The following is a 27,885-nucleotide window of genomic DNA, read 5'->3' as shown; positions in this document are numbered from 1 at the left end:
TGGTCTTTACATCTTTATATGCTTGAAAAAAATTAAAACAATAATATTTCACTCAGCAATAAAAAAAATGAAATCTTTCCCTAGCTGGTTGGGCTCAGTGTTTGGAGCATCAGCCCGTGGACCAATGAGTCACGGGTTTGATTCCAGTCAAGGGTACGTATCTCAGTTGCGGTTCATCCTCAAACCTGGTCAGGGTCGTGTGGGAGGCAATCAGTCGATGTGTCTCTTTCACATCATGTTTCTCTCTCTCTCTCTCTCTCTCTCTCTCTCTCTCTCTCTCTCTCTCCCTCTCTCCCTCTCTCCCTCTCTCTCCCTCTCTCTCCTCCCTCCCACTCTATCTGAAGATAAATAGAAAAATATCCTCGGGTGAGGATTAAAAAAAAAAACAGAAATCTTGCCATTTGCAACAACATGGATGGACCTAGAGAGTATTTATTATGCTAAGCAAAATAAGTCATACAGAGAAAGACAAGTATCATATGATTTCACTTAAGTGTGGAGTCTAAAAAAAACTACACAAGTGAACAAATAAAACAGAAGTAGACTCATAGAAACAGAGACCAAAGGGATGGTTGCCAGAAGGAATAGGGAGGGGGGAGGGGGAAGATGGTGAAGGGGGGAATAAGAGGTACAGACTTCCAGTTATAAAATCAGTAAGCAGGAAATACAGTCAATAATATCGCAATAACTTTGCACAATGATAGATTTTAATAGACATATGGTGATCATGTCATAAGGTATATAAAAGTCAAATCACTACGTTGTACACCTGAAACTAATATAATATTGTATTCCAACTCTAATAAAAATTTTTAAATAGTAAAAAAATAATATTTGTGACACATGAAAATGATGGGAAATTCAAATGTCAGTGTCCGTAAATAAAGTTTTATTGGCACACAGCCACATCCATTTATTTACATATTGTTTTGTTTTGTTTTTTAATCCTCACCTGAGGACATTTTTCTATTTTTTGTTCAGGTAGAGTGGGAGGGGGAGAGAGGAAGAGAGAGAGAAACATCGACGTGAAAGGGACACATCGAGTGGCTGCCACCCGCACGACCAACCAGGGCCGGGGACAAACTGCAACCGAGGTACATGCCCTTAGCGGGAACCGAACCCGGGTCTCTCGGGACCGCAGGCTGACGCTCTAACCGCTGAGCCAAACCAGCCAGGGCCATATTGTTGTTTTTTTAATTTTATTTTTGTTACACATGTTTCCCCTTTTTTACCCTATTGACACCCTCCTCCCCATCCCCCTCGCCCCATCCCTGGCTTTGTTGTCCATGTCTATTGGTTATGCATACATGCATATAAGTTCTGTGGTTTATCTCTTCCCACCCCCCCACTACCCCCTCTTCTGAGGGTTGCCAGTCTGTACCCTACTTCTGTGTTTCTGGGTCTACCCTATTCCTCAGACTGTTAATATTCATTATATTCCATATATAAGTGAGATCATGTGGTATTTGTCTTTTTCTGTTTGGCTTGTTTCATTTAGGATAATACTTTCCAGTTCCCTCCATGTTGTCTCAAAGGATAAGAGATCTTTCTTTCTTACAGCTGCATAGTATTCTATGGGATCTTTGCCCCTTCTTTTAGGTTAATTTTTATGGGTTACATGTTAACTGCCCTACCTGAGGTTCTGTTGGCCCAAATGACTCAGTCGACCTGCTCGTAAATCTTGGGTGGAAAGAGTTCACCTTCAGGTCCTTCCAGGCAAGTCGGGAGCACCTGGAGCTGGAGAGCATGTTCCAGAGGACTTCTAAACATAATTGCTGCTTCTCAGGGGGAAAAGTTATTTGTGCATGCAATTTACAGAGTAAATCTTGGCCCAACAATGGAATGAGGCAGTCTGGCATATAGAGAAAACTATGTGTTTGTTTCTTATCCCTAAGTTCGCATTTTAGAGGTTGAAGGAATGCCTGTTTTTATAATTGTCTGGTCACTCAAGTAATCGACACCGCAGATGAACTTTTCTTGGTTAATTTTGTATTCAACACTCAGTATGTGGCTCCCATACCTATGAGGACATCAATTAGCTGTTCCCCACTGTTAGTGGTACCCAGAGATCCTGTGGGGAAGTAGTAATAGGTCAGGAGGTGTCTGGGGGAGCCCCTGGGCCTCTTCATTCATCATCAGATTCGTCATTTTTTTTTTTTTTCCAATCCTCACCTAAGGATATTTTTCTGTTTATCTTCAGATAGAGTGGGAGGGAGGGAGAGGGAAAGAAAGGGGGAGAGAGAAAAACATTGCCATGAGAGGGAAACGTCGACTGGTTGCCTCCCGCACAACCCTGACCAGGGCTAGAGAGGAACTGAGGTATTTACCCTTGGCCAGAATTTAACCCGCGACTCATTGGTCTGTGGGCCGACGCTCTACCGCTGAGCCAAACCGTCCCGGGCAGATTCATCATTCCTTTCTAACATTTATCGGCTTTCTATCCTATTTATTTTTCTTTTTGAGTTCCAGGCAGTCCTTTCGCCATTGGCCTTCCTTTTTGCAATGTGTGCATTGATTGGTACCTAGTGGGTCTTTCCCTTTCCTTTCGGGTCTTGCCTCTCCTTCTGGTTTCCCCACACTATTTCTAAGAAAACAGTGGCCTGCGTTAGTTTCCTTGTTCTCTGGGCATGGTAAACTTTAAAGGCTAAGTCCACCAGCTGAAAGGTATTTATTCCCAATGGCCCATATAAACGTAGGAGGTTTCTTCTGATATCTGGGGCACTTTGCCGAATAAAAATCATGTTTACTACCCAGGTATTTTCTGGTGCCTGTGGGTCAGCATTAGTGTGCTTTTTTTTTATCCTCACCCGAGGACATTTTTCCATTTTTTGTTCAGATAGAGCGGGAGGGAAAGAGAGGAAGAGAGAGAGAGAGAAACATCGATGTGAAGGGACACATCAAGTGGCTGCCACACATCGAGTGGCTGCCACACGCACGACCAACCAGGGCCGGGGACAAACTGCAACCGAGGTACGTGCCCTTAGCGGGAACTGAACCCGGGTCTCTCTGTACCGCAGGCCGACGCTCCAACCACTGAGCCAAACCGGCCAGGGCAGCATTAGTGTGCTTTTGATCAGCCTGATAGCCTGATAGATCCTTTCTAAAAATTCAGAAGGATCTTTGTTTGGTTTCTGTTGAACAGCCTGTATCATATTCAGGCTCTTTTGTTTAGGCACCCCTTTCTTAAGCCCTTCCAGTATGCACTTTTTGTAATGTTCTAGGAAGGCTAGGTCCCTGCCATTTGGGTCCCAGTTGGGCTCTGTTAAGGGAATCACCCTGGCTGGGTTGGTGGGTCCTATTGGGTTTCTCCTGTTGGAGTCCTTGAGCCTCCTCATTAGCATCATCTATAACTAGTTGCTTTTCATCTGCTGCTGGCAGGATGTGGAGAGCCTGTGTGTCTGTCCAGTTTGGATGGGGAGTGGAAAAAATGGAGGTGATATGATCTGCCATTTTCTCAGGACCCTCCATATATGAGGGGTTGGAATTCTTCAAATTCAGTAAATCTGAAGTGAAAAATGGAGTATGAGCCCAGTAGTGGCCAGTGGGTTGGCTTTCCCAGTTTACTTCACTTATAGGATATTGCCTCAAAGGGAATAGTCCTGTTCTGCATAGGGATGCTCCCTGGCCAAATAGGGTGCCCTGCCGGATCTTCATGGGAGAGACCACTCCTTCATCATACAGGGGTGGGGCTACTGCCCCTCTGGACCATATTTCAGGGTTATCTAGCAGTGGGGGTGAGGGTGGGGAAAATCTTCCTGCTGGTACTGCTAGGTCCCCCAGGTTCAGGGCATTAAAAAGACTCATCTTTTTTTTTTTTTTTTATTCAAACAGAGTGGGAGGGAGAGAGAGGAAGAGAGAGAGAGAGAAACATCGACGTGAAAGGGACACATCGAGTGGTTGCCACCCGCACGACCAACCAGGGCCGGGGACAAACTGCAACTGAGGTACGTGCCCTTAGTGGGAACCAAACCCGAGTCTCTCTGGATCGCAGGCTGACGCTCCAACCGCTGAGCCAAACCAGCCAGGGCAAAAAGACTCATCTTTTTATTTTATTTTATTTTAAAATCCAGCTAGCTAGTTAGTTATTATTAATTAATTAATTTATTTATTTATTTATTTTTATCCTCACCCAAGGATATTTTTCTACTTCTCTTCAAGCAGAGAGAGAGGAGAGAAAGGGAGAGAGAAAGAAACATCGATGTGAAAGGGACACATCAACTGGTTGCCTCCTGCATGACCCCGACCAGGGCCAGGGACAAACCGCAAATGAGGTACATGCCCTTAGCTGAAATTGAACCCGGGATTCATTGGTCCAGGGCCAACGCTCTACCGCTGAGCCAAACTGGCTAGGGCAGACTCATCTCTTTATTTTCCTTTTCTTTCTGTGTCTTACTGTCAGGGAAGGGTTTTGAAGCCAGTTCCCTTCTCTGCATCATTACTTTGTTCCCTTTCTTTGCTGAATCCTCATTGCATAACGACACAAATTTCTGGACATAAGGGATTTCATCTCATTTCCCTGTTGGCAAAATAATTCCAGCTGTATGATGGTGTAGTAATTCATAGAACCATTTAAGGGCCATTTTCTCCTGTAGTCTAAAGTACACATAGGCCAAGCAGTGTTACAATAGAAAACCAGTTCCTTCTTATTCATTGATCATAGCTGTACATGGACCAATATGCTAAAAGTTGGTCCAGTGGATTCCCGTCAGGAGTCAAAATAGAATAAACCCTGATGGCATGAAAATACATACCCACAACCATAACCAGAGAAAGACCCCAGACAAAGCGGGAACATATGAATAAAACTTCAATCCATAATTCCATTAGTCCAAACGAGTGCTCACAATCAAGTCCTAGCATCTTATCTCCTGCCAACCAATACCACAAGAGTTCCTGACTGGACCCAAGTGGCACAAAGCCCAAATGGCACAAAGTCCAAGTGGCAGGGATAGAGGCTTCCCCAGTGTGGAGTCTGTCTGTTCCCAGAAAGCTATTTCCTTTCACTAGCCAAGCATTTCAGGTGGCTGAGAAGGAGGGCAGGGAAATTCCCAGAGAAAAGCTCTTAGCAACTTCTGGGAAGTTTCCACAGTCCTGCTCCCAGGGTTGCCCTTCCATGGGCAGCAGGGACCCTAGCCTGGGCCCTCTAGGACTTACCAAGGTTCATGCTGTCCCATCTGGGTTGCTAAAAACTGTAACCAAAAAGCATGTTCAGCTGCCTGCCACAGTGAAAGCCAAACTCATAAGACAGGTGCTGGTGCAAAAGGAAAGAGGTTTATTCAGGCACTGCAAACTGGGAGAATGGTAGACTGCCACCTCAAAAACAATCCCTCCTTTTTGATCAAGCCTGTGGTTTTTGTAGGGATAGGGGATACATTTTTTTCTATCTAATTATCTTTCTAGATTTTGGCACACTTAGGCCTTATTCATTCATCTTTATAGATTTGGCTGCACTAAGTATAAGAACCTCCCCTTGCGCCATCTTGACCAATGGGGGAGACTCCCCGGTACTCCTTGACTGTCTATGGTATCAGGGTCAGTGGAGAGTGGGGGAGATGAGGCTGCAAGACCTGCTGTCAGGCCCACCTCCTGACACTGGACACAGCATCCACACATCAGGGATATCTGGTTGGAGTTTGTGGGACACCTCTGGATGCTGGCATGCCAGCGTTCTCTGCGCAGCCCTCACACAGCCCACCCCTCCAAATTGGCCAGGCAGCCCATACTCACCCTGCCACCAGCTGCCCACACTTTGACTGACTGTCTATGATAACAAGGTGGTCACATATTTAAAATAATGTTATTTCAAGAAGTCAATTTTTCAGGCTATAGAAATTTACTCATGCAAAAAAAAAAAATCTCTCTCTATATATATACACATATATACATATACATATATGTATGTATATGATAGGTGATAGATGATAGATAGATAGATAGATAGATAGATAGATAGATAGATAGATAGATAGATACAGAACCTAAATGGTTCCTTATTTTAAAGGAAATTTTGTTTGGGTGGAGCATTTTTAGAGTGCCTGCCATTTTCTTATATGAAATTCTTCTAATTTAACTCTTGTGTTGTTTATTTCAGACGACAACTTTTTTTCACAACAAATAACTTTGAGAGTAGTCTCCTTCCATTTGCCATCCCTACGTCAATGCAGGTAGCTATTGTATAGAACAGTCTGAAGGATGCTTGAAATATGTACTACTCGGGGTAAAGGTATAATTTGGAAATTTTACATTAGTCTACTTTTATTAGTTTGGGGTTTATTTTTACAATAATAAAAATTATTATTTTTAATAAGCCAAAAAGATGGTTGATTCTATTCTGCCCTTACTACCAAAATGGCACTTTTATTCCCCCTGAAAAAGGAAGCAGAATTATTGCCAGTGCTCCCTACAGTTGGTTGTGTGTTGGAAATAGATTACATGCACTAATTTCAAGACCTCCTTAAATTGTCCTAAATCAAAACAGAAAAACCTTTACCCTCTCAATAACTATCTTGAGAAATTCTACCATTAGCACCAATGCTAAAGAAGTTTAGCCATTTATTAAGATACCAAAGTTTCTCTTAGAAGCAACAGTTATGCTCCTCATTCATCATTTCTCTTTAGGCTTTATCAGAAAAGGATTTTTTTTATTGATTTTTTTTTATCCTCACCCGAGGACATTTTTTATTTTTTGTTCAGATAGAGTGGGAGGGAGAGAGGAAGAGAGAGAGAGAGAGAAACCTCGACGTGACAGGCTGCCACCCGCACGACCAACCAGGGCTGGGGACAAACTGCAACCGAGGTACATGCCCTTAGCGGGAACCGAACCTGGGTCTCTCTGGACCGCAGGCTGACGCTCTAACTGCTGAGCCAAACTGGCCAGGGCTATCAGAAAAGGTTTTTTGTTTTTGTTTTCTGAGAGAGAATGATTTGTTGTTACACTTATTTATACATCCATTGGTCAATTCTTGTATGTGCCCTGACCATGGATTGAACCCATAACCTTGGCATATTAGGACAATGCTCTAAACAACTGAGCTATCTGGCCAGGGCCTTCTCAGAGAAGGTTTTGATGAGGGAGTAGATGGAGTGAATTTAGGTGTCTGAGGGCACCAAACACCAATTTTAACTTCTCAGTTTTGGTTCCAGCTGACCCTAGGATACATAGTCCCCAGTACAGTTGTCCCTTACCACTTCGTGCTTCAACTTTTGTGATAGAGTGAAGCTGCGAAAGTCAAAGTGCAAAGTGGCAAAGGACGACTGTATAAATAAAGAATCCTACTTCACAGAAATTCGTTTAGCGCGGTAGAGTCTGGAACTGATTAACTGCGATAAACGAGGGTCAACTGTATCTAGGAACCGAACAACTCCTGCTGGCAGAAATGTTTCTTGGATGCATGTCTAGAAATATTGCTGTCCAAATTGAGATCTGAAAGCTTGTGCTTATTGATGTCATATATGTCATTATTTGTAGGTTGGCATACCAGAAGTAACATCGGCACATTTTGCTGGTTCGGTATTGCTCTTAGTAGTGAATCAAAAAGTCTATATTTATGATTATGAAGCCAGTTCCTGGAGTGCATCTACAGGTATGTGTGTGTGTGTTTTATTAATTTGAGAGAGGGAGGAGAGGAGAGAAGGAGAGAGAGAGGGAAACATCAATGTAAGAGAGAAACATTGATTTGTTGCCTCTGCATGCACCCCGACCAAGAATCAAACCTGCAACCTGGGTATGTGCCCTGACCAGGAATCGAACCTACCACCTCTTAGTGTATGGGATAATGCTCCAACCGAGCCACACTGGCCTGGGCTTTGTCTTTTTAATTTTGTTTGAATTCAGCCAACGTCAGAGAAGTGGTTATTAATTTCAGAAGAACAAACCATACTGCTACTTGAATGTCTGCCCCTGGATGTTACCTTGTCCTTTAAAATTCAAATGGAAGTTGTTCTGAACCCCCATCCCATAGGGTGGGAACCTAGTATTTCCCCTTTGGATTGTAGTTACAAGCCATAAAATCCTTCTCTGTGCAAGAATGACTCCTAGATGCTTGATACAAGGCTGGATAAAGGGATATTAAGTCCCATGTACTTCATATTAGGGACAGAGAACAGTAGAGAAGGCTAGTTCAATGAAGAGAGAGAAAGAAGACAACTCTGAGGTAGGAGGCACAGAGATTGGGTCAAGAATAAAGATAGGAGCCCTGGCTAGGGTCCCTCAGTTGGATGAGCATCAACCTGTACACCAAAAGGTCACTGGTTCTATTCCCAGTCAGGGATGGTGTCCAGGTTGTGGGTTAGGTTCCCGGTTAGGGGTTGGGGTGTGTGCGGGAAGCAACTGATATCTCTCTCTCTCTCTCTCTCTCTCTCTCTCTCTCTCTCTCTCTCCCCCTTCCTCTTTCTAAAATAAATAAAAACATAAATATTTTTAAAAGAATAAAGATGGGAGAAGTTATTCTTTAGAAAAGAAGAGGGATATCCTGGCTAGTTTGCCTCAGCGGCCCGTGGACCAGAGAGTCTCAGGTTTGTTTCCCGCTAAGGGCACGTACCTCGGTTGTAGTTTGGCCTCGGCCCCAGTTAGGGTCATGTGGGTGGCAACCAGTTGATGTGTCTCTCTTACATTGATGTCTCTCTCTCTCTCTCTTTCTCTTCCCTCCTCTCTCCCTCCTGCTCTATCTGAAGATAAATGTAAAAATGTCCTCAGGTGAGGATAAAAAAATGAAAAAGAAGAGGGATGACCTCTTTTTTCAGAAAAAGAGAAGGCAAATAGAGAGCACAGGTACTCATGATGGTGAGGAAAGTCAGTACAAGGTCTCTCTGCTTTGGCACTCCTGACATCTAGGGGTGGATCATTCTCTGTGGGGAGCTGTCCTGGGCACTGCGGGGTGCTGAGCAGCATCCCTGGCTTCCATCCACTCCACGCCATGAGCACTCCTCAAGTCCTCACAACAGAAACACCTCCAGACAACACTCAGTGTCCCTGGAAGGTCAAACCCCTCAGTGGAGAACCCATGAGTAGGTTGATCACCGCCTGACAATTTGTTATTCTTTTGTTTCACTTCTATTAGTTTGGGAGAAAGATTGTGGACCCCCAAAGATAGAGCCCTGCCCCAGTCCATGAGGCATCCACCAGGTGCTCCCTAAACACTGGCTGGCAAACTGATCTCAGCCCTCTGAGAGAGACGAGGAAGCACAGCAGAAGGGTCACACCTTGACTCAGCCTCTGTCTTACTGTTGTTGTATTGTTAATCCTCACTCGAGGATAAATTTTTAATTGATTTTTAGAAAGAGTGGAAGGGAGTGAGGGAGAGAGAGAGAGAAACATCAGTATGAGAGAGACACATCAATTGGTTGCCTCCCACATGCACCCTGACCAGGACCAGGGTCAAACTGCAATCCAGGTAGGTGCCCGACCAGGAATTGAACCTGCAACCCTTCAGTGTGCAGGTTGACGCTCCAACCACTGAGCCATACTGGCCAGGGCCTGTCTTACTTTTTTCATTAGTGTTCCAGTTTGACTATCAGCAAGGTGATTGGGTGAATTTTAGTAAATCAACACCTGAAATGTTCCAAGCTGCTTGATGGAGGTGTGGACACTGTAAATAAATGAGCCCCTAGAGAATGTACATAACCCAAGTAAAGCTGAGCTGCATGGGGGCCAGTTTGGGGACCATCTCATCAATCTGTCACATCTGAATGCAACACACATCTTTCTTCAAAACATCAGTTGACCGCCTTGGCCGGTTTGGCTCAGCGGTTAGAGCGTCGGCCTGCGGTCCTGAGAGACCCGAGTTCGGTCCCCGCTAAGGGCACGTACCTCGGTTGCAGTTTGTCCCCGGCCCTGGTCGTGCGGGTGGCAGCCATTCGATGTGTTCCTTTCACATCGATGTTTCTCTCTCTTTCTCTGTTCCTCTCTCTCCCTCCCACTCTACCTGAACAAAAAATGAAAAACTGTCCTCGGGTGAGGATAAAAAAAAAATCAGTTGACCAAAAGGTTACAGAACTTCCCATTCACAGCCAAACTTCCTCACAGTCCTCTGCTCTTCCGTCTCTCCTTATCCTCTCAAACACTACTCCTGACCTTCCAGTTCTTTTCTTTTTTATTCATTGAGAGAGATAGAGAGAGAGAGAGAGACATCTATTTGTTCTTTCACTTATTTATGCATTTTTGGTTGATTCTTGTGTGTGCCCTGACCAGAGATCGAACCCGCAACCTTGGCGTATCAGGATGACACTCTAGCCAACTGAGCTACCCAGCAGGGCCCCAGTTCAGTTATTTTGTCTCTCACAATTCATGGCTCTTTCTCTCTTTTTTTGGTGGAAGAGCATAAAATTCATACAAAACTAATCATTTTAAAGTGTACAATTCAGTGTCATTTGGTACATTGACAATGTTGTGCATCCATCACCACTATCAAGTTCCAGAACATTCTCATCATCCCAGAAAGAAACCCAGTACCCATTAAGCAGTCACATGTCATCTCCCTCCCCGAGCCCCTGACAACAATTAATAGAGTTTTTCTCTCTATGGATTTGCCTGTTCTGACATTTCACATGAAAGAATTGTACAGCGTGTGGCCTTTCATGCCTGGCTTCTTTCACTCCGTGTAATGTTTTCGAAACTCGTCCATGTTGTAGTGGGTGTCAATGCTTCACTCCTTTTATGGCTGAATAACATTTCAGTGTGTGGATGGACCACGTTTGTCTGTTCACTCATCAGCTGGTAGACGTTGGGACTGTTTCCTCCTTTTGGCCATTGTGAATAGTGCTGCTATGAACATTGGCGTGTGAGTGGATGTGTGTTTTCATTTCTCTTGTGTAGAAACCAGGAGTGGAATTGCTGGGTCAGATGGAACTCCTTATTGAACTTACTGAGGAACCAGTACGATCTCTTGTAATGTAAATCAATCTAGTCTCCGTCCTTCCTCTTCTCTCCAACAGTTTCCTTAATGGCATCCAAAAAGTTAGCTGCCCCCCCCCCCATTCCCCCAGACCCTGGTAACCGCCATTCTGCTTCCTGACTGTGGATTTGACTTCTCCAGGAACCTCCTGTAAATAGAATCATACACTACTTGTCTTTTTGTGTCTGGTTTATTTCACTGAACATAATGCCCTCAAGGTTCATCCAGATTGTAGCAGGTATCGGAGTTTCCTTCCTTTTTAAGGCTCAATGACATTCCATGGTATGGATGGACCACATTTTGTTTGTACAGTCATCTGCTGATGGACACTTGGGTTGCCTCTGTGTTTTAGCTATTGTGAATAATACTGTTTGAACATGGGTGTACAAACATCTTCCTGAGTCCCTGCTTTTAATTTTTAATTTCTTTTTGGTATATACCCAGAAGTGGAACTGAGTGGGCTCTGACTCCTGGCAACCCTCTGAATGAGCGACATCCACAGTGTCCTGTCCTCAGCTGCCCTGCTCAGCTCCTGTGGACTCATGTCTGTGGCTTCTTTTACGAATCAGTCCATCTCATATTTTGTCTTCCTCTTTTCCTGCTGTCTTTTCTTTTTCCCAGCATTATATTCTTTCCAAAGAGCCCTGTCTTCTTGTGTTGTGCCCAAAGTAGGACAACTTCAGTTTTGTCATTTTTGCCTCTGATGTTTCAGGTTAGTTTGCACTAGGACCCACCTGTTTGTCTTCCTGGCAGTTCAGGGTGTCTGCAGGGCTCTCCTCCAGCACCATATTTCTAATGAATCGATATTTGCCCATCAGCCTTCTTCACTGTCCAGCTTTCACATCCGTACGCAGTCGTTGGGAATATGAGGGTGTGGTTGGTCTTAGAGACCTTGGTCTCTAATGACACAGTTTGCTCTTGGTGACCTTTTCTAATTTTCCAATGCTGCCCTTCCACAGCCTTCTCCTGATTTCTCAGCTGCAATCTCCATTTGACTTGGTGACTTAACCTAAGTCAGCAAAATCTTTAACAATACCCATGTCTTTCTTCACTGTCTCTGTTAAAGTTGAGTATTTCTTCTGTAGTCACGATATGGTCATTCTGTTTGCTGTTCTTTGAGGACCCTCCATGCTATTTGCCACACCTGCACCATTTCCATTCCCAGCAGGGCACACAGGTTCCACTTTCTTCACATTCTCACCGACACTGCTTGATTTCTGTTTTCTTTCAAGCCAACGTTGCTGCATTTAAAATAGAATCAAAGAACACCTCAGTAAGAGAGGGAGTTGTTCCTACAATTTTGGTGTAGTCCTAAAAGAGTGTCTAAAAAACCAGTGCTTCTCAACTGGGGCCTCGTCTCTGGGGAGAGTTCTGCCCCCGGAAGACACTTGGCAATGTGGGGAGGTATTTTTGGTTGTCAAGACTGGAGGAGGGTGCTATTGGCAAGTCATTAGAGTCAGGGTTTTACAAAACATCCCAGTGCACAGGACGACCCCACAACCAGGAACCATCTGGCCCCAAATGTCAATAGCAGGTTGACAAACCCTGCCCTAACCTTTTCTCTGAAATTCAGGGAACTCATATAATTTTCAAATGATCTTTTTCTTTCAGGTATAAAACACCCTGTCTCACATATTTCTGGTGACAATTGTTGCTATAGTGAACATCCCTTTTGCTTGGTGAGTACAGTGTGTCATTTTTTACTCTGCTTTGAGCACAGATGGAAATAAGGACAGGCTAAGCCTTGAGGGCTGGGCCCATGGACTTCAGCAGTGTTATTTTTCCAGGGCTCAAAAATCAACCTGAGACACGAGAGGAACTCTGGAACTACTTTCAGAACAACTGGCTAGCACACTACGAATATACCCATCTACCTTCCTTTTTTTTTAAACTTGTTATTTTGAAGTATTATAGACCCTACAAAAAGTTGGAAAAATCATACAGAATCCCATGTACCCTTTCCCCAGCTTCTCCCAGTGGTTATATCTTACATAACTATAGTATCATCCTAAAACCAGTACTGACATGGATACAATATCACATTGTCACATCATAGAAACACTACTGCCATTGAAATACCAGACTGTCTATTCCATCACCCAAAGCTCCATACCTTCTTGCCCCCATCCCACTACAACCAACTAACCCCCAACAACCACTAATCTGTTCTCCATATCTATAATTTTATCACTTCAAGGTTATATAAACAGAATTGTACAATATGGAACCTTTGAGGATTAGCTTTTCTCATCTAACTTCTCTGGAGACTCATCCAATTTGTTGTAGTCTGTTCCTTTTCATTGCCAAGTAGTATTCCATGGTCTGAATATAACAGGATTTGGTTGCCTCCACTTTTGGCTATTGTTTTAAAAAAAAAGCTGCTATGACCACTTATGTATAGATTTTTGTGTGGACTTAAGTTTCATTTTTCTGGGATAAATGCCCAGGAGTTTAACCCTTGGCATAGATCTACCTTTCTTATTGAAATACAATTGACATAACATTGTGTAAACTGAAGGTGTACAATGTGATGATTTGATACGTGTATATATTGCAATATGATGACTGCTGTAGGGTTACCTCCATCATGGCACATCATTACCATTTCTTTTTTTGTGCTGAGAACATTTAAGATCTAGTCTCTTAGCAACTTTGAAGTTTACAATACAGTATTGTTGTCTGTAATCACTCTGTAGGAGTTATTTATCTACTTGTTGCAACTTTGTGACCTTCAACAGCATGTCACCAAACCCACACCCCAAATCTCCTTTTAAAGAGACTGTTCTGTGTGTTCTTCCAGGAAATAAGTAATTCCATTTTTGCTTATGTGCATGGAGATCAGATATCTCAGGCCAACATATATTTCTCAAAGTCCTGGGGATACAGATTTCAGAAGTATGCCCATGAAGGACAGGTATGTTCATTTGGGTAAGAACGTGAACAAAAAAAGATATATGTCTCACGTGTGGTTGGAGTAATTAGCACTCATTGGGTAAACCAGGGCTTTTCTCTCTTGGGAGGGTAGGGAAAATCCCAGGTCAAAGGAGCTGGCTGGGGAGATTAGGAAGTTAGGAAAGGGGACAAATGGTTTTGGATGATAGCACATTTAGGGGGTTCTTATGGAAACTGACATCATAGTAAAGGCTGCACATTAAGTATGATACTTAACCCCATGCCCACCTGAAGATCTGTACCATCATGACCCCCGTTTTACAGAAAAACGGTACTGGGTTGAATATGTGCCCCCCACCACCACCATGAATGTCCACCCAGAACCTCAGAATGTAATCTTACTTGGAATAGGGTCTTTGGAGATGTAATTTGTGAATCAAGATGGCATCCTACTGGATTAGGTTGGGTCCTAAATCCAATGACTGGTGTCCTTATAAGAAGAGGAGAGGACAGAGAGAGAGGCTCACAGGAAAGGAGGCTGTGTTGAGGACGGAGGCTGACCCTGAGACAGAGGCAACTGCAGACCAGGGAGCACTGAGGGCTGCTGGCAGCCACCACAGGCAGAAGCAAGGTCTGGCATGGGCCTTCCTCAGAGCCTCGGAAGGAACCAACCCTACCAACACTCGGATTTCAGACTCTGGCTTCCAGAACTGGGACATTAAATTTCTGTTATTTTAAGTCCCCCAGTATGTGGTATTTTTTCAATGTAGGAAACTAATACAGGAATGAAGGCTCAGAGAAGCTCAGGGCCTTTGCCAAGACCACACAGCCTGGCAGAGCTGGGACTCCAACAGCTGAAGTGGATGGGATGTTTGGGTAGCCAAGAGAATGAGGACATTTTATTCCGGCTCAGAGAATGGCTTTACCTCTAAACATTTAGGAAGTATGTCCAAAGGAAGGCCACATTCAAGTTCTGATCAAGTCTCAGATCTGGTTTCTCAGCCCTGCCCAGGATGCCCAACAAAGCCTAGAACCTAACCCACCACATGTTTTCATTCAAAATTAGACCTAGAAGAACCCAGGGGCTGCTGGTGTAAGTCTCAGAATCCAAAGGCTGGAAAACCAGGCTCTCTCATGTCCGAGAGCAGGAGAAGATGGACATCTCAGATCAAAAAGAGAGTGGATTCATCCTTCCTCCACCTTTTTTTTCTATTTGGGCTACCAGTGGATTGGATGATGACCACCCACACTGATGAGAGTATACTCTCCTTTACTCACCTACTGAATCAAATGCTGATCTCTTCCAGAAACACCTTCGTGGACATACCCAGAAATAATGTTTTACCAGCTCTCTTGGCATCTCTTAGTCCCACCAAGTGGACACACAGAATTAACCATCACAAGACCACACTTGTCAATTTGATAGCCATACACATCTCCTTCAACCTGAATCTCTGCCCAACCATATTATGTACAACAAAAAATGCACTAACTCCTCTCCAGGAGAGGAGGTAAAGTCCCAGAACAATGTTTAACCTCCTTGACATCCAGTCACTTCAATACCAATTATTGATTGATTGATTGATTGATTGATTGATTTTAGAGAGAGAGGAGGGGTGAGGGAAAGAGATAGAAACATCAATGAGAAAAAACATCAATTGGCTGCCTCCTGCATGCCCCCCACTGGGGATTTGACCCATAACCTGGGCATGTGCCCTGACTGGGAATCAAACCGGAGACCTCTTGGTACGTGGGTCAATGCTCAACTACTGAGCCACACCAGCCGGGCTCAATACCAATTATTAATACAAAAGTCTTTTTGCTCTGTGTGTGTGTGGTTATTGGTGGTGGTGGGACCTTTGGGAGGTGCTTAGGTCATAAGGGTAGAACCTTTATGAATGAAATTTGTCCCCTTACAAAAGAGGCCCCAGAGAGCTTGCTAGCTCCCTTCCGCTTTGTGAGGACACAGCGAGAGATCTGTGACCCAGAAGAAGGCCCTCACTTGACCATGCTGGCATCTTGATCTCAGACTTCCAGCCTCCAGAACTGTGAGAAATAAATTTATATTGTTTAAAAGCCACCCAGTCATAGCAGCCTGAATGGACTAAAACAGCGGGTTAGGGCTTTGACCTATGAATTGGGGGGGAGCACAATTCAGAACCCCCCCAAAACAAAACAAAACAGAGGCTTATTTAAGATAGTAGTCTCTCTCTCTTACCTGAAAGATGTCAGCTTGGCTTCGTGTCCCACCTCGGTTGCAGGACACTCTGCTGACCAGCCGAAAATCAGGAATGAGAAGCTTGGCAGCAGTGAAGGATCTGGGCATGCTTCTAGCAGTCTGGGTCACACCGCCTTCTCCAACACCCCTAAACAAAGCCGTCTTCATTCAAGGTTTTGCCCTAGATGCTACATTTTCATAGAGGATAATTAAATCATAATAAGAAGAGGGTTTTCCTTCATTTCAGCTTATTGGGTAATCTAAAGTTTAGATTACATTTAGAATTAAACATGTTCACAATGTATTCATATGCAACTTCTTTTGTTTGTTTCACAGGCAGAACTAGTCGGGTCTTTGGGTGGGATCTTCTACTTTCACTCCTTGTCCCAGGTTGGCCTGCTTCTCATCGACCAGGGGAGGGTGAGTCACTTAGATAAATGACTTGAAAGACCTCTGCAAAAGCCAGGGTTTTATTAGAACTCACACACTTGGATTTTTATAGCTGAAATCCATCTAGCTTGTCATTCACCCATCCATCCACATATCGATCCACCTAACCATCCATCCATCCACTCACTCATTCAGCCACTCATCCATCCACATATCCATCATCCATCATCCATCCATCCATCCACCTACCTACCTTTCATCCAGATACCTATTCACCCCCACCCCCATTTATTTGCTCATTCCGCAGTGCACGTGGCAGTGTTTGAGTAGTGTCTAGGAGGAACTAAGCACCACGCTGAGCACCAGGGGCAATCTAAAAGATGTGGTGCCTGTGTCACTGAGGGTGCACAAGATCATTTCTTTAAAGTTTTGATTTATTGACAAAATCATTGAAAATACCTCATGTGGCCCTGGCCCGTTTGCTCAGTGGTTAGAGTGTCGGCCTGCGGTCCTGAGAGACCCGGGTTCGGTCCCCGCTAAGGGCGCGTACCTCGGTTGCAGTTTGTCCCCGGCCCTGGTCGGTTGTGAGGGTGGCAGCCACTCTATGTGTCCCTTTCACATCAATGTTTCTCTCTCTCTCTCTGTTCCTCTCTCCCCCCCCCCCCCCCCCGCCCCTCCACTCTACCTGAACAAAAGATGGAAGGATGTCCTCGGGTGAGGATTAAAAAAAAGAAAATACCTCATGTGAAACTTTTTTTTTTTTTTTTTTGGTTAATCCTCACCAGAGAATATTCTTCCATTGATTTTTTAGATAGAGTGGAAGGAAGGGAGGGAGGGAGAGGGAGAAAAACATCCATGTGAGAGAGTTGGTTGCCTCCCTCACGACCCCAGCGGGGGCCTGGGTTTGAACCTGCAACCCAGGTACATGCCCCTGACTAGGAATCAAACTGTGACCCTTCGGTCCACAGGCCATTGCTCCAACCACTAAGCCAAACTGGCCAGGGCACATCAAACTTTTTTAAACAATTATTTGCATGTCTATTCAGAAAATCAGCACATAAAACCTGTGCCCTCGCAGATAAGACTAGGATAAGACTATATTAAGAAAAGGAGTCAGTCCACTTAAACTGCATTAGAAGATAAAATATTAAATTGGAAAGAGATTAAGTACAGTCAGGACCTGGTGTTCAAACATTATGAGCAGGGTGTGCAGCTCTTAAGTTCAGGGGAGACCCACTATCAGAAAGCCTCCCAGAGCTTGGGCTGTTATCCAGTGGCTTAAAGCCCCACCCTCTACTAATACACGATCGGTCCAGCTCTGTCGCCCTGAATTACAGAGACATCCCTGGAAATCCCAAGAATTTAGTGGCTGAGAAGTCCAGCTCCTGGTTGCCGTCTACGTGTGGTTTCTCAGCCTGACCACAGGCAATCAGGAAGGCTTCACCTGGCAGGCGTCCAGGGGATGCTGCCCTCCCCAGCCGAGTTTGAGAAGGACAAGTCAAGGTGCTCTGCAGGCTCTAAAGGACTTGCAGTTGTCCCAGGCCACATGGGCGGCCTTCATCCGTAGGTCTTTCAGGAGGGAGGAGGAGAAAACCTGGCTGACACTTTCCCCACCCGACTCAGGACCTTTCCAGCTCCCAGCTCTAGGCCCTCCCTCTACCCCTGCCTCTGCCCCCCCTCCCCTGCACCCGCAGAAGACTGCAAGAGCCTTTTGTGTGGCTCCCTTCACTGTGAGAGGAGCCCCTCCCCCTCACAGGGACGTGCCCTTGGGGAACAGGACGGAGGGCACGCTGTGTCCTCTGGCCTGCTCTCTGGTTGACCCCACCGCAGTAAGCAGCTGAAGGCTAAACTGTCCCATTTGCCTTGTTGCCTTAATTGGCTGTGGCTACACCGGCATCTCGGCTGAGCAATTCTGAGATCTGGGGACAAGGCCAGCCAGTTCACAACACAATGGGATGAATAGGGGGATGGGAACCCACTCACTGTCCCTTAGGTGCCTAGTGCCGGTGTCCACAGCGGGGGGCAGGCCGGTCAAGTCCAGCAGCCTGGCACAGTCCATATTCACCTGAGTGCTTAGTTCTCTCCCGGGGTCGGGGGGGGGGGGGCACTTGGAAAGCAGCCGGTGGTCTCTCCCTCCTTTCCATCGTGCATCTTCTGGGAAGGGGACGAAGCTGTCAATTTGACACATAAGTGGGACTCACTTAGGAACCAGTGACAGTGTTTTTTAAATTCGATCTTTGCACAGTGCTGTCAGGAATCTTTCATAAAGAGCAAAGAAGAGAACTTTGACAACCATGCCAAACAATTTAGACTTGACCCTGGAGCAGGCCCTTAAAGGTCACGAGGTGTGAGTGGCTTGATGGAAGAGGTCGTTAGGAAAAGAAGCTGTAGTGTGCACACAGGTGGGTTGGAGGAGAGAGATCAACCTGAATAACTCAGGAGCAAGTGTACCAACACTGGCCTGGCAGAAAACAAAGGGGAGCAGGGCACCTCTGTCTTGGCACTGTGGACATTTCCGGTGCATAGTTCTTTATCATGAGAACCAGTCCTGGGCACTGTGGGCTGTTGAGCAGTATTGCTGGCTCCCACTCACTAAGCCAGGAGCACCCCCAGGTTGACATCCACAGATATCCCCAGACTGCCTGGTGTCCCCTGGAGGCAGAATCATCTCAAGCTGAGAGAGCTGCTGGAACAGATAATAAGAAAGTTTGAAGAACAAAGCACGTGGGCCTGTACCTGTCTGCCTCTCTCTAATCACTGACTTGGTGATTCAGGTGATTTATCCCTTGAGATTCAGTGGTCTCTCTCTCTCTCTCTCTCTCTCTCTCTCTGTCAGGCCAAGTTCTGGTACTTGGACCACCCCCTGAACTACAGTTTTGGGCTGCCCTTTGACTACAATGGTACTCTTGACATCCTCATCACCCCGGGCCAGAAAGGCATTCTGATCTTCTGGTTCGAGAAAAGCCTGTTAATTTCCAAAAATGCAGGTGAGTGAGGCCAGGCTCCGGGCTGCCACTCAGTGTGCTTCCCCCTTCAGGGAGGCAAGCACACACTATTATGTTTTCTCTCCCTGACTTGAGTGGACAACAGGAACCCATTCTCACTTTGCAGTCCTAACTGCATCTCTACACCACACCTTACCCCCACCCCACCCCATCATTCCCTGCCTTGTGGAACCTTCAAGAACACCACAGGCAGGTTCTGAAAGTCATCAGATGCCGAGGATAAAGGGTCCAGGTCTTTGGTCCAGGAACTGCAGACCTTGTTTTGGGGCTGAGGTTAGGGATTCTGGGAGATGGTCAGCGCCACTCACATGAGCTTCCCCTAGGCAAAAGAAAAATCCGAAAGTAGCACAGCACCGACAAGTGGCCTAGCTGGGGAATCCTGGAGGTGCCCAGGCTACATGAGCTCACCAGCTGGCATGAGCAGAGGAGCAAAAGGCAGCCCTCCCTGGAAGAGGTGCTGTCAGGAACCTCTGGACACAGGTGTGGTTGCAAGAGCACCCACAATCACAGCCAGCTACCCAGCACCAGTCAGGTTACCTGAACACTGTGTTCCCTGCAGTGCAAGAAAAGGGCTCAGAGCTGACCTGCCTATTTTGAGAGCCCATTTCAGAAAGAAAGCTCTGTCTTATTCCTTATACATGTTACCTGTATGGTAAAAGGCATTGGTGGTGTTTAAGCCTCTGGGTAGTGAAAAGCTTCTTTAACCTAAATGTATTCCAAAGGATGTTTTGCAACATTGCATCTCAGTGTTATATTTTTCTTGAATCTTTAACACTTGAGTCACAAACCAAGGGGTGGGTTGGGCAGCATTTCACTAGTGGACACCCCCTCCCAACACGTGTCCAGGTCTCATGATTCTGCCCTGTTGTCTCATAGGTCAGCTCGTCAACCCTGTCCGTGTGCGAGAGGGACGGCGCACCTTGCATTCCATTTTTGAAGCCAACATCACCATCTACAACGTGGCTGCCAGTGCGTGCCCAACCTGAGGGTAGCTTCCTAGCTGAACTGTCTCTTTAGGTCCTTGGCCCATTGTTTAATTGGGCTGTTTGTCTTTTTATTGTTGAGTTGTAAGTGTTCTTTATACATTCTAGATGCAAATCCCTTATCAGATACAGGCTCTACAGATATTTTCTCCCGGTCAATGGCTTATCTTCCCACTCTTTTTTTTTTTTTAACCATTGAATACACATTTCCCATGTCTGGAATCTTTAATGTTTTCTTACTTTCTAAAGAATAATGTTCAGCCCTGGCCGGTGTGGTTCAATTAGTTGAGCGTTGTCCCAAGCACCAAGAGGTGACTGATTCAATTTCTAGTCAGGGCACATGCCCAGGTTGTGGGCTCGATCCCAAATAGGGGACATGCTCGCTCTCTCTCTCTCTCTCTCTCTTCCCCCCCCCCACATTCTCTCTCTCTAATCAATAAAAACATTTATTTTTTATCCTCACTCGAGAACAATTTTCTGGTTCAGATGGAGTGGGAGGGAGAGAGAGGAAGAGAGAGAAACACCGACGTGAATGGGACATATCGAGTGGCTGCCACCTGCACGACCAACCAGGGCTGGGGACAAACTGCAACTAAGGCACGCGCCCCTAGTGGGAACCAAACCCGGGTCTCTCCAGACCACAGGCCGACGCTCTAACCGCTGAGCCAAACTGGCCAGGGCAATAAAAACATTTTTAAAAAGAATAATGTTCACATTTGCAAGAATGACCTTCAGGTCCATGTATCTTGTCTCTCATCTGACTGCCCACCACTGCCCTGAGTGATCTCTTTTGTCCACTTAACCCCATGGCTCTCAACCTGGGAACACTGGACAATGTATGGAGACATTTGTGGTTGTCACCACTGTGGGGTGCTGCCCAACATCATACCAGGCATAGGACAGTGCCAAGCCCACCACGAAAGCCATCTAGCCCCTAATGTTAAGTGGAACCCAGATTGAGAAACCCTCAGCAACATGAGTCTGGTCCTTGCCCTCAAACACACCTCACTTTTCTACATCAGAAGGTTTTTTCAAGGCTCAGCTGAAGCCTCATCTCTTCTGAAAACTTAGGTTGCTGTTTTAAAAAAAGAATAAAAATATGCATTGGATCTTGTTTCCCCCTTTCATAAAATTTTTGAATGGTGTTCTGTGTTTCCTTGGAAGTTTGTATGTGCAGAACATCAGAAGCAACCTCAGTGTCCATCAGTGAAAGACTGGTTAAACCAGTTACAGTTCATTTGAACACCAGAACATTGACTAGCCAACTACATCCGTGTAGCTGGAAAGGAAAGGAAGGAATGAAGTTACAAAGCAGCTTGAAGGGTTTCAGAATATGATCCTGCATATGTAAAACTATCAGAAAAGATGTTTACTAAAATGTTAACAGTGGTTACCTATGTCAGGGTTCAGTAACCCCTGGCCCATGGGCCAAATCTGGACTACAGCTTGTTTTTGTAAATAAAGTTTTATTGGAACAGTCATGCCCATTCATTTACAAGTTATCCAGAGTTGCTTTCATGGAGTTGAATACTTTTTTTTAACCCAAGGATATATTTATTGATTTTTTAAAAATATGTTTTTATCGATTATTTTTTAGGGAGAAAGAGATAGAAACATTGATGTGAGACACATCCAACAGCTGCCTCCTGCACGTTCCCTACTGGGGATCGAGCCCACAACCCGGGTATGTGCCCTGATGGGGAATTGAACTGGGACCTCTCCGTCCATGGACAATGCTCAATCCACTGAGCCGCACCAGCAGGGCTGTTTATTGATTTTTTGAGAGAGAAAGGAAAGGGGAAAGAGAGGAAGGGGGAGAAAGAGAGAGAGAGAGACATCATTGTGAAAGAGGAAAATCATTGATTGGTTGTCTCCCATATGCACCCAATGGGAGATCGAACCCACAATCTTTCAGTGTACGGGACAATGCTCCAACCAACTGAGCCACCCAGCTAAGGCAGAGTTTAATACTTTTAACAGACATCACATGGCCAGCAAACTAGAACATATTTGCCACCTGGTCCTTTACAGAAGAAGTTTGCTGATCCCGAATCTAGATGATGGGTGATTTTTGTAAAAAAATGTTTATATTTTTAATATTTTTGTCCATTGAAACAAGCCTCATTTCAATTTTTGTTGTCTTGTTTGCTTGTTTTCTAGATGAAAATGAACTGGCAGTTTTAACTCAGGAGAGTAATTTGTATTATGGCAGCCTGGGAATCCTGACAAGTTTTCTAATCAAAGTAGGTAAAAATCAAAGTTAGGGTTATTGTCAGGTTTGTAAGAAATACCGTCTTTTTGTTTGTTTGTTTATTTATTTATTTATTTATTTTTAAAATAATTACTGTTAATTTTTTTTCTTTTTTTTCTTTTCATTATTGATTTTAGAGAGAGAGGAAGAAGAGGGAGAGAGAGATAGAAACATCGATGAGAGAGAACATCGACTGGCTGCCTCCCACATGTCTCCAACTGGGGATTAGGCCCACAACCTGGGCATGTGCCCTGACCAGGAATCAAACCAGTGACCTCTTGGTGCATGGATGGACGCTCAACCACTGAGCCACACCGGCTGGGCCCGTCTTTTTTTTTAACTCTTTATTGAAAGTTTGCAGATATCCCCCCTTAGGAATAGTCTTGTTCTCAAACTGCCAATACTGTTTCTGAAGGCTAAAATAGCTTTAATTATTATCAAAGTAACAATATTTTAATAGCAGTAGTAATAACAATAATTTTAATTAATATTAAATGATTAATATTAATAATTTTAATAGTAATAGTAATTTTAATAGTTATTAAAATAACAGCAATGACAGCTAAAACTACTTAGAATATGGCAGGTGCTGGTCTAACCACATTCTTACTGTTACCTCATTTAACCCTGACCATTGCCTTAAGAAGTAGATCCTTGTATTGTCCCCATTGGACAGAGGGACAAACTGAGGCACAGAGAGTTAAGTCATTTGTCCAAAATTACAAAGGTATGGAGTGGTGATGGTGGCCAACTGCTACCTCTGTGTTTTTCCTGTTAGATCTACATCCACCAAGTTTCCTGAAAGTTTCCCGACAATGGAACTGGGACAGTATCACTGGTGTGGGGCATTAGCATGAGAAGCATCTCTTTGAAGCCTTAACCCTGACATTTTGATGTTTGGTGTTTTCTGGGGAGAGATTCTGTAGCTTTTCCAACTCTTCAAAGAGGTCCATGACCTATAAAGAAATTTCCTGGGTATCTTCTATGATAGGAAACACAGTTTCCATTATTAATTTAAATACCAAGAGAGGAAGAAACTCAAGAATAGGTGTCTCAACAAAGTGTACCTATGACTTTGCTGTTTGTTTGGTCTACCTTCTTTAAACCTGAATCCTAAGATAAAATTTAAATCCTCAAAAAAGAATTGGAATGACCTGATTTCAGAAATCACTTTTCTTTTCAGTTTGCACACCAAAACATCTGGTCCCAAGAGGCAGCCCTGATGTTCACTAACCCGGGGATGCTTGAAATCCTGACCCCACTTCCTGATTCAGTTTTTCCAGCTTTTGATTTCCAGAAGTGCCCCGTGAACATTCAGGCAATTCTCATGGACCCCCAACTCCAAGTTGACGTCTGCAAAGTATGTGATTGTAACTGTTCAGCTCCATGTTCAAGACACTTTTTTAAAAAAGGACAAATCCACCCTAGCCGGTTTGGCTCAGCGGTTAGAGCTTTGGCCTGCGGACCAAAGAGTCTCTGGTTTGATTCTGGCCAAGGGCACATATCTTGGTTGTGGTTTGTCTCCGGCCCTGGTCAGGTCATGCGAGAGAGAACCAGTCGACGTGTCTCTCCATCAATGTTTCTCTCTCTCCCTCTCCCTCCCTCCCTCCCTCCCACTCTGTCTTATGATAAATATAAAAATATCCCCAGGTGAGGATTAAAAACAAAAAGTTAAAAAAAGACAAATCCCAGAGACACAGCTGAGCATCTGTGGCCAGCAGCCACATGTAGAGCTCCAGTAGGGTTGGGTGCCTGATAAAATACAGGATGCCCAGTTTAATTTGAACTTCACATAAACAACTAAATCTCACAACTAGCCACCACTGCCCTAAAGGCTGGCACCCACATCTTGTACAATTTCCTGTCCATTCTGTCAAATAGAAACATATTTCACTTTTAGTATATGCTGTTTGCAACAAGGGACATCAACCAACGCTCAAATTGTTCAGAAGAGAAAAAAGTAAGTGATATGGTTATCAGGACACAAGCAGTCAAATGAACAGTCATGGCTCCACAAAAACTTGCCTGGACATGAACAATGGACATGGACAACAAAGCTGGGGACAAGGCGGGGAGGGAGGGAGAGGGGGAATCAGTGGGAGGGAAAAGGAGAAACATCTGTAACAAAAATAAATTAATTAATTAAAAAAAACTTACCTGGAGAGTCCTCAGAGAGGAAGATTAATTTGGACTCAAGCTATCCACCGAGCCATGGGGATCAGCCTTGACCCTGTAGACTTGGCCAAGTTGACTGATTAAAGTGGGGGGGAATCACAGAAATATAGAAATATGCATGTATCAATTTGGATTCATTATTCTGCAAGTGACGGAAAATCCAAATCAAATGGGCTCAAACCAGAAAGGTAATTGCTGACTCTAAGACCAAAAAGTCCAAAGAGGGAAGACTTCAGGTGAGGCTTGATCTAGTATCTGAAATCATGCCACCAAGAGCCGGCTTCTTCCCATCTCTCTACTCTGCCTGCCAGGGTGTTTCATGCTTCATCCTGAAGCTCCATCTGGATGCCTCTGGGAAGCCTCAGGCTCTCATATCATGGCAGCAAACTGGCAGCTGACCCTGAAGACCTGGTATCCTTACCCTGTATACCAGGCAAGAGAGGTCTCATCAGAGCCCAGCAGAAGCCAAATGTCTCCTACATCTCATTGGCTCATAGAGGATGACACGCCCATTCCTGAACCAATCACATGGCTGAGGTGAGCCAATCAGAACCCACTGCTGGAGACAGTGTTACAATCAGTTCACCCATCAGGCCACATGTCCAAGGATGTGTAAAAGGGTGATTTGCCAAAGGAAACTTGGGATATTCCCAAAGAAACTGGGGATATCCTTAAGAATGGGATGAAGCGCTGGACAGAAATAGTAAACTGTCTTCTCTAAGTTCCTCCAGAATCCATCTCCCCCAGTCCCTGGCAATCACATGTTCGGAAGTACAGGAAAGTTTTTCCTAACTTTATTTTTATTTTTAAAAGTTTTCCCTCCAGTTTTAAATACACACACACACACACGCACATATGTATATATATTTATATTTATATTTATATATATATTTATATTTATATTTATTCCTCACCAGAGGATATTTTTGTATTTATTATCAGATAGAGTGGGAGGAAGGGAGAGAGAGAGACAGAAACATCAATGTGACAGAGCTACATTGACTGGTTGCCTTCCCCACAACCGGATCAGGGCCGGGGATGAACTGCAACCAAAGTACGTGCCCTTGACTGGAATCGAACCCACGACCCTAACCCTAACCACTGAGCAAACTGGCCTGGGCAATAATATATTATTTTCTACATTTTTATTTATTTATTTTTTATCCTCACCCGAGGACACTTTTCCATTTGTTATTCAGATAGAGTGAGAGGAAGGGGGAGAGAGAGAAACATTGATGTGAAAGGGACACATCGAGTGGTTGCCACCTGCACGACCCAACCAGGACTGCAGACAAACTGCAACCGAGGCACATGCCCTTAGCGGGAACTGAACCCAGGTCTCTCCGGACCGCAGGCCAACACTACAACCGCTGAGCCAAACTGGCCAGGGCCATTTTTATTTATTGATTTGAGAGCGAGGAAGGGAGAGGAGAGGCAGAGGGGGAGAGAGAGAGAGAGAGAGAGAGAGAGAGAGAGAGACATCAATTTGTTGTTTCACTTAGTTATTCATTCACTGGTTGCTCCTTGTATGTGCCCTGACCAGGTATCGACCTGCAATCTTGAGGTATCAGGACAATGCTCTAACCTACTGAGCTACCCGGTCAGGGCCAATGAGATATTGACATATAACACTGTATTAGTTTCAAGTCCACAAAATAATAATTTGATATATGTTTATACTGTAAAATGCTCACCACAATAAGTTTAGTGAACATCCATCACCATACATAGTTAAAATTTTTTTTCTTGTGATGAGAATTTTTTTTTTTTTTTTAATCCTCACCTGAGGACATTTTTCCATTTTTTGTACAGATAGAGTGGGAGGGAGAAAGAGAGAGAGAGAAACATCGATGTGAAAGGGACACATCGAGTGGCTGCCACCCGCACGACCAACCAGGGCCGGGGACAAACTGCAACCGAAGTAAGTGCCCCTAGCGGGAACCGAACCCGGGTCTCTCCGGACCGCAGGCCGACGCTCTAACTGCTGAGCCAAACCGGCCAGGGCTGATGAGAATTTTTAAGATCTACTCTTAGCCCTCTGGCTCGTTTGGCTCAGTGATTAGAGAGTCAGCCCATGGACCAATGAGTCACAGATTTGGTTCCGGTCAAGGGCATGTACCTCGGTTGCGGTTGGGTTCCTGGCCCTTGTCAGGATTGTGAGGGAGGTGACCAGTCAACGTGTCTCTCTCACTTCAGTGTTTTTCTCTCTCCCTCCCTCCCTCCCTTCCTCCCTCCCACTCTGTCGGAAAATAAATAGAAAAATGTCCTCAGGTGAAGATTTTTAAAAAATCTCTTAGCAACTTTTAAATATGCAATAACTGGTCACCATGCTGTACATTACATCCCTAGCATTTTATAGTATCTTATAACTGTAAGTTTGTACCTTTTAACCCCATTCACCTATTTCGTCCATCCCCCAGCCCCTGCCTCTGGCAAACACCAATCTGTTCTCTGGTTCTATGAGTTCAGCTTTTTTATTTTTACTTTTGAATATGTTTATTATTATTATTATTATTTTAGAGAAAGAGGAAGAGAGAGAGAAAGAAACATTGATGTGAGAGAGAAACATCAGTCGGCTGCCTCCCGCACCTGGGCATGTACCCTGACCAGGAATCAGACTTACAGCCTCTTGGTGCACAGGATGACGCTCAACCAACTGAGCCACACCTGCCAGGGCAAGTTGGCTTTTTTAGATTCTACATGTAAGTAAGGTCATACAGTGTTTGTCTTTCTCTGATTTATTTCACTCAGCATAATACCCTTAAGGTCTATCCATGTTGTCAAAAATGGCTGCATTTCCTTCTTTTTAAGGCTGAATAATATTTCATTTTGGACATAGATATAGATGATATTTCACTGTGGACATAAATATAGATACATACCACATCTTCTTTATCCCTTTATTCACTGATGGACACAGATTGCTTCCATGTCTTGGCTATTGGGAATAGTGCTGTAATGAATATGGGGGTGCATATATCCCTTCAAGATAGTGATTTCATTTCCTTCGAATAAATACCCAGAAGTGGAATTTCCAAGCCATATGGTAGTTAGATGTTTAATTTTTTTTCAGGGCCCT

The 27,885-nt window shown here is 44.6% G+C and overlaps 1 protein-coding gene across 1 annotated transcript in view; it reads left to right on the top strand.

The window, feature by feature from the left end:
- Positions 1 to 27,885, top strand: part of CATSPERD (cation channel sperm associated auxiliary subunit delta) — a 58,747-nt gene that overhangs the window by 9,145 nt on the left and 21,717 nt on the right. The window contains exons 4-12 of the mRNA XM_036282237.1: positions 6,092 to 6,164; positions 7,469 to 7,583; positions 12,504 to 12,571; positions 13,693 to 13,806; positions 16,339 to 16,422; positions 19,229 to 19,379; positions 20,274 to 20,366; positions 22,541 to 22,623; positions 23,815 to 23,991. Coding sequence (XP_036138130.1) covers positions 6,092 to 6,164; positions 7,469 to 7,583; positions 12,504 to 12,571; positions 13,693 to 13,806; positions 16,339 to 16,422; positions 19,229 to 19,379; positions 20,274 to 20,366; positions 22,541 to 22,623; positions 23,815 to 23,991 — 958 coding nt within the window. The remainder of the gene's footprint in view (positions 1 to 6,091; positions 6,165 to 7,468; positions 7,584 to 12,503; positions 12,572 to 13,692; positions 13,807 to 16,338; positions 16,423 to 19,228; positions 19,380 to 20,273; positions 20,367 to 22,540; positions 22,624 to 23,814; positions 23,992 to 27,885) is intronic.

This window comes from Molossus molossus, unplaced genomic scaffold, assembly GCF_014108415.1.
Source record: "Molossus molossus isolate mMolMol1 unplaced genomic scaffold, mMolMol1.p scaffold_m16_p_4, whole genome shotgun sequence".
In the NCBI taxonomy this organism is placed as follows: domain Eukaryota; kingdom Metazoa; phylum Chordata; class Mammalia; order Chiroptera; family Molossidae; genus Molossus; species Molossus molossus.
The sequence above is the reverse complement of the archived record's forward strand: the minus strand, read 5'-3'. Positions and strand labels throughout refer to the sequence as shown.